This window comes from Sinocyclocheilus rhinocerous, unplaced genomic scaffold, assembly GCF_001515625.1.
Source record: "Sinocyclocheilus rhinocerous isolate Xijiao unplaced genomic scaffold, SAMN03320098_v1.1 scaffold4467, whole genome shotgun sequence".
Taxonomy (NCBI): domain Eukaryota; kingdom Metazoa; phylum Chordata; class Actinopteri; order Cypriniformes; family Cyprinidae; genus Sinocyclocheilus; species Sinocyclocheilus rhinocerous.
Window position 1 is genome coordinate 100,288 of NW_015656161.1, and position 11,848 is coordinate 112,135.

General features: G+C 33.4%; 1 protein-coding gene across 1 annotated transcript in view; it reads right to left on the minus strand.

The window, feature by feature from the left end:
• Positions 1-5,796: 5,796 nt before the first annotated feature.
• The window catches only part of LOC107719680 (dymeclin-like), a 72,405-nt gene continuing 66,353 nt past the window's right edge, over positions 5,797-11,848 (minus strand). The window contains exon 17 of the mRNA XM_016527160.1: positions 5,797-6,399. Within this exon, the coding sequence (XP_016382646.1) occupies positions 6,250-6,399 (150 nt within the window). The 3' untranslated portion in view covers positions 5,797-6,249. The remainder of the gene's footprint in view (positions 6,400-11,848) is intronic.

The following is an 11,848-nucleotide window of genomic DNA, read 5'->3' on the forward strand; positions in this document are numbered from 1 at the left end:
GATAGCTCTAAGCGATTTTTATTTTTTGCGATAGCTCTGAGCGATTTAAATTTTTTGCGATAGCTCTGAGCGATTTAAATTTTTTGCGATAGCTCCGAGCGATTTTAATTTTTTGCGATAGTTCTGAGCGATTTAAAGTTTTTGCGATAGCTCTGAGCGATTTTAATTTTTTGCGATAGTTCTGAACGATTTTTTCTATCTATCCATCTCTATCTATCTATCTATCTATCTATCTGAACAGGTATCTAAATAGGTATGAAAACTAATAAAAATGACAATCACATAAAATTACTAAACTAAATTAAATTGGCTAAGTTTGAAATCTAAATGAAATCTGAAAATATACAAATAAAAGTTCATTCAAAATAGTCTAAATGAATTTTATCAATATTAGATAGCACTGGCAGCTCTGGCTTAGAGCGACTATTCAAACAGCCTCCTAACAGCGCTATCAGTGTAAAAGCCTGTAGCTGTAAATGGCAGCATGTTAAAGACGGGCCTCTCCTCACAATCACTGCAGCACTTTCATGTGTTCAGCCTCTCAGAATGCATGTAATTACCTCATATAATTACCCTGCTGTATAGAAGAACACAAGCTACATGAAACTACGGCTAATGGAGCCGCTATAAGGGCCGACGCGGCCCCTATACCAACAGAAGAGAGATTTAGAGAGCTAGAAGAGGACATTTACTCAACTTGAAAGCCAAACTGATGGAACGAAAGCAGAAGAATCACGTCACTGAGAGGTTTGACGGACTGACATGCAGAAGGAAACACAACAGCAGGGAAGTGCATGCGGCCGGTGGCGTCTCGTCTAGTGTTCGGCACAAAGCGGCTCCCTGAATGAATCAAACGGGACAGGAGCCCCAGATGGGACGCCATATGCCCCGCTCTGCCTGCGTCTCTCAATGGCTGCCACTGTAAAAGCTGGAACTGCTTTATGACCATCAGATGAACTCTAGACCTCACTTCACCAGTCTGATATGACTTTCAGTTGCTCTGAAAACTTTGGGCCGTCCACTCACTCGAGTGCTCAGAGATCCACACACGCTGGATCAGCTACTGAAGAGAAAAAGATAAACCAGAGATCGCACTGATCTGGAACGACTGTTCCATTTGGTCGACAACTATTGCTATGTGGTTACTAAGGTGTTCTGAGCAGTAATGTTATGTGGTTGCTAAGGTGTTCCAGGCGGTTTTTAGAATGTTGGGCATTTGCTAACATGTTCAATTTTTTGTTTAGCAATAGTTCTGTTTTTTTATTTTATATGAATAGTTCTGAGTGATTATGTTTTAAGCGATAATTCTGAGCAATTTGTAAACGATAATTCTGTTAGTGATTTTTTGATAATTCTGATTTTTTTTTTTGTGATAATTCTGAGCAAATTTTTTAGCGATAGTTCCGAGCAGTTTAATTTTTAAGTGGTAGTTCTTAGATATTTTTACTTTTTAGCAATAGTTCTGAGCAATTTGTATTTTTTTAGTGATAATTCTGAGCAATTTTTTTGCGATAATTCTGAGCGATTTAAAGTTTTTAGTGATAATTCGGAGCAATTTTTAGCGATAATTCTGAGAGATTTTTTTTTTGGCGATAATTCTAAGCAATTTTTTTAGCGATAGTTCAGAGCAGTTAAATTTTTAAGTGATAGTTCTTAGATATTTTTATTTTTTAGCAATAGTTCTGAACAATTTTTACTTTCTTTAGTGATAGTTCTGAGTGATTTTTGTAGTGTTGCTCTGTGGTTTCTTACTGTCCATAATTAAAATCCTCAAGTCTGTGTGATATTCTGCTCTTTAGATATCAGTCAATCTACCTTTAACAGCATTTCTAATGGCAAAATGCCAACAGCATGGCAGTCGTCATGGTGATGCCCCAGTCTGGAGGAGTGGGTGGGATCCGGAGAATGACCCAGACATGTGACCTGCTATCTGCTGGGAAATACCCAGACTGACTGACATTTATACACAGATGTGAGTAATGCAGTACAAAAAAACAAAACAAAAGAGTAACATCACAAATTTATATTACATGTAATTATGAGGCAGCAAACTGGTCTTATCAATAGCTAAAACTATTTAAAAACATTTTTGTCAATTGAAATTAATATAAAAAATGGAAAATATAAATTTTAGACAAACTAAATAAAATGGTAAAAATGTTGTATAATGTACATATAATGGACCTTGAAAGTTTTTTAGCACTCGCTTAACCTTGAGTTAAGGCCATTTTCAAAGCAGTAATTTACTCATTCTCAATGATAATATTGTTTATATGGAATACCAAAGAGACATCATGAAGAATCTTTGAACAACACACATTCGGCTGCTGTCAGCTGGAAATACAATGCCCACAATCCCACAGTGTTCATTCACCTGAACGACAGAGCCGGGAATAGAGAAGGTGACCTCACAGGTAAGAAGAAAGACACTGCGGCAAAACCTTCACCATCTGCTGCTCGCGCTGAAAGACACACACACACACACACACACACACACACACGTCTCCAAATAGAGGCTTCAGCTCAATGCTGAACCTGCTGCATTATATGACAACCAGGGTTATTATAGCTGACCAAAACCAAAACCATAAAAAACACTTCTGTTGCTTGAAATAAAATAAACGCTAACTGGAAAAAAATAGACTTATTTTATTTAAGCTAGTTGCCACTAGAAAATAAATATAAAATAACTAAAATAAAAATGGACATTTAAAAAAAATAAAAATAAAAATAACTCATAAAAATGATAAAACAAAAAATCCCTTTAACCAAAATATATCTAAAAAACACTTTCATTACTTGAAATAAAATAAACATTAACTTAAAATAAAATGTACTTATTTAATACACTAAAATAAGAAAAAAAAAACACTAAACAACTAAGACAAACTAAAATAAAAATGCAAAAACAAAATCAAGAACTAATAAAAATTACAAAAGCAACAAAATTACTAAAAATCTAAAATAAAAAATAACAACAAAAACAAAAACCAACTAAAAATAAAAATTCTAATACTAAAATAACAGTGATGAAAACATTACAGCAATAAATAGAAAATGCCAAATCAAATAAATAACATGAATAAACATAACTAGGTGTTTACGCAGTTAGCACTAATAATCCTGCAGTTTGTGGAGTTCAGATCCTGAACATAATACAGGTATAATAACGTGGTGAAACGTGAAGCTGTGACTGTCTCTGATGGAAACTCTCTGTCTGTGAGCTGTAATTACAGTAAACGCCAGCTTCCTGTGCATTCCTGCAGAAGAACGCACAAACGCCGTCAGCTTTTATCTCCTGAACGACTCATTTTAACAGCAACAGCCACTTAGAAAGAAAGGCTCTCATTCATTGAGTGTCATTTCAGTTTTCCAAACACTCACAAACAAGCACTTTTTAACTTGTGATGACTTTTTTTGATGTTGCGCTGACTTTATACCGATGCGTGCGGAAGTAGCATCACAAAAGGTTTCAGTTACTGACGCCATTGTAGAAACGCTTCATTTCACAGGCGTATTTGACTCCCATGATTCATTTATTCTGTAATGGAACGCGCTCAACAGTCACTGTCCTCTTTTTCAGCAGAACTGGTTCAGCACGTTCATTTTCTCCAAAGACACTTTAAAATATTCTTCAATAAACAGTTTCGGGCCTTCAAGCAATTACAAGATTCGATACGCACTTTAAAGAACCACAAGAAAGGCCAGAATTAAAGCAGGAGTGTTGCTGTTATTTTATTGGTGATATTTCACACTGTAGAACCAGTCAGAACTAATGCAAACAAAACTCATAAACCAGTTTTATTAGTTCTGTCAGTGAAACCAGAGGAACCTGTGAAAACACTCACCAATTCATTTCAAAAACCTAAACTTGCAAATGTAATTTTTACAATATGTAACTGTAATTTTTTTAATATGTAACATTTTTAAATAGTTGTTCTCATTACTTTTTACATAAATCTGCAAGAATGAATCCAAAACAGGAGGAAAAAATAAACAGATGCTATGCAAAATACAGGGAAACTAATTATACTTTCTAAACATTAAATATGAAATTCAATTTAAATACAAAAAAAGTTCTTATAGGGACCTGCAAAGGAAACTAAACTTATTAAGAAAGAACTAAAGCGTAAATACGGTCTGTTTGTGCCGCAGTGTAACAGGGATGTAATAAGACCTAAACAGATCAGTAACGGGGGAATATTTACCCTACGCTCACAGGACAGGAAAGATGTTCCTTCTCTGTACCTAAAAACGAAAACTGAGGGAATAAACAGCAATGCAACGAACGCAGTGTGTATTTCTCTATACAACAATGTACATGCAAATATCTGAATCTATAATTTACATAAATCATACACTAAACTGCATTTACATGGGAAAGTTGCTTATTTAATTACACAAGTATCTAAATATGTATTATTATTCTTATGCTTGGAAAACCGCTTAAATGCAAGATATTTTCCCAAGTGGCAAAGATGAACAGCAAACGTCAGAAAAGAAATCGACTGATATATATATATATAAAAACGTTTTGGTTTTTCTTTGTGCAGACGCTCAGGTGTAGATTATATAAGGGCAGTATATGGGTACAATGAACTAAATATAATGACAATAAATTTATTAATTTAAAACAGCAAAGCATCCTATAAAACAAGCCAAAAATGAATGCAATGAACGCAGTGTGTATTTCTCTATACAACAATGTACATGCAAATATCTGAATCTATAATTTACATAAATCATACACTAAACTGCATTTACATGGGAAAGTTGCTTATTTAATTACACAAGTATCTAAATATGTATTATTATTCTTATGCTTGGAAAACCGCTTAAATGCAAGATATTTTCCCAAGTGGCAAAGATGAACAGCAAACGTCAGAAAAGAAATCGACTGATATATATATATATAAAAACGTTTTGGTTTTTCTTTGTGCAGACGCTCAGGTGTAGATTATATAAGGGCAGTATATGGGTACAATGAACTAAATATAATGACAATAAATTTATTAATTTAAAACAGCAAAGCATCCTATAAAACAAGCCAAAAATGGTCAAATATTATTTATTTGTAACTTACTATATATATAGTGATATGTGATGAAGCTGTGCATAATAATCAGCTCATTAAAGGAATAGTTCACACAAAATAAAAATGTGCTCACCCTCAGGTCATCCCAGATGTAGATGAGTTTGTTTCTTCATCAGATTTGGAGAAATGTAGCATTGCATCACTTGCTCACCAATGGATGCTCTGCAGTGAATGGGTGCCGTCAGAATGAGAGTCCAAACAGCTGATAAAAACATCACAATAATCCACAAGTAATCCACACCACTCCAGTCCATCAGTTAACATCTTGAGAAGCCAAAAGCTGCATGTTTTTAAGAAACTAAACCATCTTTAAGATGTTTTTAACTTCAAATCGTCACTTTTAACGCTTCCTCCAGTGAAAAAGTCCATCTCCTGTTGTCTCTCACATCAAAATCCACCCACAGATTTGTTTAGAGCTGTTTTGAACTGTTTTTGCTTGGAAACGGTGCTTGATCTGTGCAGATTTCTCTCCTGATTCAGACTTTTTGACTAGAGAAAGCAGTATTATGGATAGAGGATTCATATTTTATCTGGAAGCAACGGTTCGAAGTTAAAATGTTTTAATGATGGACTTGTTTAAGGTTTTGGCTTCTCAAGACATTAATTGATGGACTGGAGTGGTGTGGATTACTTGTGGATTATTGTGATGTTTTTATCAGCTGTTTGGACTCTCATTCTGACGGCACCCATTCACTGCAGATCATCCATTGCTGAGCAAGTGATGCAATGCTACATTTCTGAATACACAAATTCATCTACATCTAGAATGACCAGAGGGTGACCACGTTTTCAGCGAACATTCATTTTTGGGTGAACTATTCCTTTAAGAATCATTCCTAATGGGGTCAAAGTATGATTTATGTTGATTAAGAAATCTTTTGGTTTGACTCATTTTCCCCACATGTGACCCACAAACAGAAACAAGCAAACAAACGAATGATTATCACAATCAACCGAAGAGTTTTAGCTACATCAGACCTGTGACTGAAACCCCAAATCGTACCAATCCCAGAATTCAGTGCAGCCGGCGACGGAGCGGATGCTGCAGCCCTTTGAGCGGTGCGATGAGGACAGAAGCTCCGGGGTTGGATATGCGACGCGTGAGCTGTGTGTAGGCACTTACACAGACACACCTGATGAGTCGGGCGTCCCCGTCAGGGAGAGTCCATGCCAAACAGCTCTACGCCCTGAGAGTTCCAGTGCAGACCCACTCCAGAGTTAAAGACCAGAGACCAGACGTACGGGATGAAGAAATCCTCGGGCTGCTCCTCCTCCACGTACTTAAACTTCAGCTCCGGAAACTTCTGCAGGAGAAACACACGTCTATAAACTCCTGCTGAACTGTTCAAATCAAGCAATGCATCCATACACAAACAACAACAAACCGGCCAGCAGGTTGACCTTTTTATTGTGTTCAGTCAGTGAAAAACCTCTCCAACCTTTAAAACATACAAGATATAATATTTGTCCAGATTCATGCAATGAATGGCCTTCAGGAATAAAGAAAAAAGTCCAAAGAATCATTCACGGTGTTATTTTGGTATTATTTATATACTAGTATAGTATTTATAAATTTTTTAATTGAATTGAACTTTATTTTTTATATTTTCCTTTTTCATTTTAGTTACATTTTTACTGTTTTTTTAATATTTTGATTTCTCTTTATTTTTATTTCAGTTTAAGTTTAAGTTTATTTTAGTACATTAACTTAAACTTTTTTCTTTTTACTTTAAATTTAAGTTTACATTTTTCCATCTCATATTTATACTTTATTATCCTTCATGTTTATTTTAAATAACAAAATGTTGGTTTTGGTAAACTGACTTATATTTTTATATTTTTCAGTTTTCATTTTAATTTGAGTTTTGACATTTTTAGTAGTTTTTTAATATTTCGATTCAGCTCTATTTATATTTCAGTTTTAGTAATTTTAGTAAATTAACTTAAGCTTTTTTTTTTTACTTTAAAATTGTAAAAATTGAAAAGTTTCATTTTTTCCATCTCATATTTATATTTCATCTTTATTTTAAATAAAATAATTGTAAATATTTTTTAAAAGATTTTTTTTAGAAGTTTAATTTTTAGTTAACAACACTGATTCAAATGAAGAGCATTGTTAGAAAGTGACAATTAAATTATGTAGTATAGTATTTATTAATATTTTGAATGAGCTTTTATTTCTATATTTTCATTCATTTTAGTTTGTTTGTTATTTTGTTGTGCTTAATTAGTAAGAAAAATTTAATTCAATTTAAATTGAATTTTTATTTCTATATTTTCATTCATTTTAGTTTATGTTTTAGTTATTTTGTTGTGCTTAATTAGTCATAAAAATTTAATTCAATTTAAATTGAATTTTATTTTTATATTTTCAGTTTTCATTTGAATTTTAGTTTAAGTTTTAAATATTTCTATTTAGCTTTATTTTTATTTTACTTAGTTTTAGAAATTTTAGTACTTCAACTTAAGCTTATTTTATTTTATTTTAAGTTTTATAGTTTTAATTTTTCATCTAACATATTTTAGTATTTCAACTTATTTTATTGTAGTTTGTTTTTTAGGTTAAATTTTTTTCATCTCATATTTGCATTTCATTTTACTTCATCTTCAATTAATAAAAATGATTTTTAATAGTTTAGTTAACACTAACAACGCTGACTAACATTAAAAGTGACAAGCATAACAATAAAAACGCACAATGCATTTTTTTCTTTCCTGTCTGACATAAATTTCTCACCATCTTGGATACGATTTATATTGCGATCAGTTTTGGTATAAATGTTCAGTGCATTCCTGCATCGTTTTTAATCAAAATAAAGCATCAATAAGCTTTAACGCTGAATTATTTCACCCTGAAGATGAGACGGATGAGATGTTCAGAAATATGGCCCTAAAGACACAAAGATCAGCTCTGAGATAAGAGTTTAAAGTCAACATCCAGCATCATTCTCTTGCGTAAAATGACTCATTCTGATGAAAGATTAAAGATTAAAGATAAATATTTATACTTTAGAATAACATGCACCGATACAGTGTTCACCATCAAGTCCATTTTCCTTTCCTGTGGTTTTATTTTGTTTGTCACATCAGTGAAGTCTAAAGGTCGAAGTTTCGTTATTCTTTTATATGTAAAAGAAGCACTGAGTGCAAATGAGAAGCGTAAATAAGCATTGATAATGAGCGCTGAACACAGATACGGCGTGTTTGTTATCTGATTTCAGGTGAAGCGCTTACAGTTTTGACGCAGGTGTAATTCCATCCACCTGTGAGGTAAATACACTTGAGTTTGATTGATTATATGACACACGGGAACACCTCAGACGCTGCTTTTCATGTTTAAATACAAGTCTCTTAACCTCTGGTAAAGCGATACGTGGCGCTAGTATCTGAGACGCTAGCGGCCGTCTCCTGTGTGCTAATCAGGTGAGGAGGGTTCGAGTTCCTCTCGCTGACAGCACAACACTGAGTGTCTACATTTACACCGGCCTCACTATTGGATGCATTTTGCCATTCATTCATTTTCCTTTCCATATTTCTCAGCCTTGAGCCAAACAAACAAGCTACGAGATGAATCACAACATTAAACCATTCAACACAAAGCAACAGTGCATTTGACAAAACAGAAAAAAAACAGGTTGGCTCAATTGAATCAGTTTGGGTTTTTATGTCATTTTAACATATAAATAAATAAATAAACAACAAAAATGCCATATTAACTAACAGGCAAGTTAGCAACACTGTTAGCCTGCGACAGTGATTTCTCACTTCAAGATTGTGGGTGATGTTGCACATAACCAGTCCAGGAATGATGCTATAAGATGTATTTTTATGCTATTAAACTAACTTGAGGCTTTAACTGAAACATACAGTATATCATCATTTCACATCACAGATCATAGTAGTTATCAATTTACATGACAATTTCAGCAAATTTCCCTCAAATTCACATACAATATAAAATATTACTGTGTTGCCCTAATGAAAATCTAATTAAAAAAAATTACGAATAAATTCAAAAGAGAATTTTGGTAAATAAAAAAAAATATATAATAATAATTATTATAATAAACTATAAATGTATGAAAGCAATAAATGAAATCAACAACTTAATATTTATTATATATATATATATATGTACACACATACACGCACATCTAATGTAAAAATAAATAAATATATTGATCTATCTCCATAAAATTTACAATAAATTTAAAAGGGGAATTTGCTAAATTTTCAAGGAAGCAATACATAAATAAATAAATAATTTAATGAAAGTAATCAATAAAACAATGACAATAATATAAAATTAAATCTGTAAAATCGGTAAAAAAAAAAAACATCCTAAAGGCCCGTTCACACCAAGCACGATAACTATAAAGATAACGATAAGATATAGTTCTAAAAATCGTTCTCAGTATTAAAGAATAGCAGAATCCACACCACAACTATAACGATAAAGACAAAGAGAAACGATATCGTTGGAATCGCTTTCAAAACGATTTTTCTCCAGCTGATGAACGATAAAAAATTGACAGCCAATCAGAATCCATCCTGCTGTAACAAGCTCAAGAATTTAAAGCGGCAGACGCACGTGCGCTTAGAATAAACAGACGATATTGTTCGCTGGTGTGGATGCTAATATCGTTATCTTTATAGTTATCGTTCTTGGTGTGAGGCTTAACTCAAGAAAATGTCTTTCAAATAACAATTGAATCGGATGCTGGTGAATAAAATCAGGTCCCGCTCCAGAATTTCACTACTGAGATTTGGAAGGTTCCTTCTGCTCTGTTACAACAGCTCTTGGTGTAGTTTTGACTTGCTAACTATGGCCACTGTTTCTGCTGCTCGGTATCAACGACTGCTGACCCGTCTCTAAACAAACACAACGGCTGATTCCTGCCCACGGGAAGCTCTCAAACGTATAGGCTGACTTTTAGGAAGAGCACTTTCTGAAACAGGAAGCTGTCTGTCTGTGGCTGCGGGTAACGCCGTTCACTCTTGGCTTTATTTGCAGTACCACAGAAATCCTCCTTAAATTCATTTCAGAGGCCACGGAGGAAAAGAAGCCCTGAAGACATGAAGGAACTCCTTTCACAGGAACTTTACAGTTCCCCTGGAGCGATTCTGCAAACAAATGCTGTCATTTCCCATCGGTGTAAAAAAAAGAGGCTGGTGAAACGTGGCTTTTCAACGGCTGCTGCCATGAGCAGCTCTCTGGAAGTCCTTCGTTGCCACAGAAATGTGAGAGTTTGTGGCAGAGAAAGCTTTGTAAAGGTTTACGTTTGTGGAAAAAAAAAATGCAAACTTGACAGCACATGCAAACGTAGCCTTTCATACAAACAAAATAGTGTGTCTAGTGATTTTCTCGCTGATTTACATGAATGAATATGCACTTTGAGAGTCAAATACAAGGCACTGGCATTGCAAATGAATTTGAATAGGATTAAATTGCAAAGTGATTTATCACAGCTGATAATCAATTCAGAACCGGACACTTTGTGTGCAGATTGATGCCACAGAAAGGACCGTGTTCATCTGATTTACACACTTCTGCATCAAAATCACTTTCCAGTATAAATCTGCAACGTGACATCCTAAAAGTCTAAATAATACAGACATTTTTTCTTTGATACGTGAATTCTGTTGGCATCATTAAGCATAATATCTAATTCAATCATTCTGAAACATTTCAAGCATGATGATATCATATACTCATGTATATACATAAATGTACAAAATACATATATTTATCTTTTTCATTAGTGTTAGTTTCATGACGCACATTTCATAACAAATTCTCATTGAATTCTCATTGAGAATTTGAGAATTGATTTTTTCCCCCCACATTTTTATTACGGCAATACAACAATATAATTACCCTTTATAAAATAAAATTTCTGTAATAAACAGATTTGAATACATATTTAATCTAATCTAATATATTTATAAATATAATTACTATAATATTCTAAATATAGAAATATACTCTTTTAGTACATATAATTATATATTACAATTATTTATTTTATATATATATATAATTTTTTTTAAATAGTGTATATATATATCAGCATATTAGAATGATTTCTGAAGGATCATGTGACACTTTATACTGGAGTAATGGCTGATGGAAATTCAGCTTTGCATCACAGAAATAAATTATATTTTAAAGTATATTAAAATAGAAAGCAAATGCGTTGGGAACACTGCACATTCTATTCTAAATCAAAACATGAAGAAAAAATTATCAAATTTGTTATTACTTTACAGAAAGTGAAGAAAAATTCATATTAGGCTGTTCAAAAAAATAGCAGTGTCTGCATTTTTCTTTACAAAGTCAAACATTTACTGTATAAACTGAAAAAATGCTTGAAGACTTAGCTTTCTTGTAAATCACTGAACTAATATTTAGTTGTATAACCACAGTTTCTGAGAACTGCTTCACATCTGTGTTGCATGGAGTCGACAAACTTCTGGCAGGTATTCCAGCCCAGGACGATTGCACTACAGACCACACTTCCTCTGCATTTCTTGATTTTGCCTCAGAAACAGCATTTTTGATGTCACCCCACAAGTTTTCTATTGGATTAAGTCTGGAGATTGGGCTGGCCACTCCATAACGTTAATCTTGTTGGTCTGGAACCAAGATGCTGCTCGCTTACTGGTGTGTTTGGGGTCGTTGTCTGTCTGTCTATCTGTCTATCCATCCATCCATATATATATATATATATATATATATTAGGGGTGTAACGG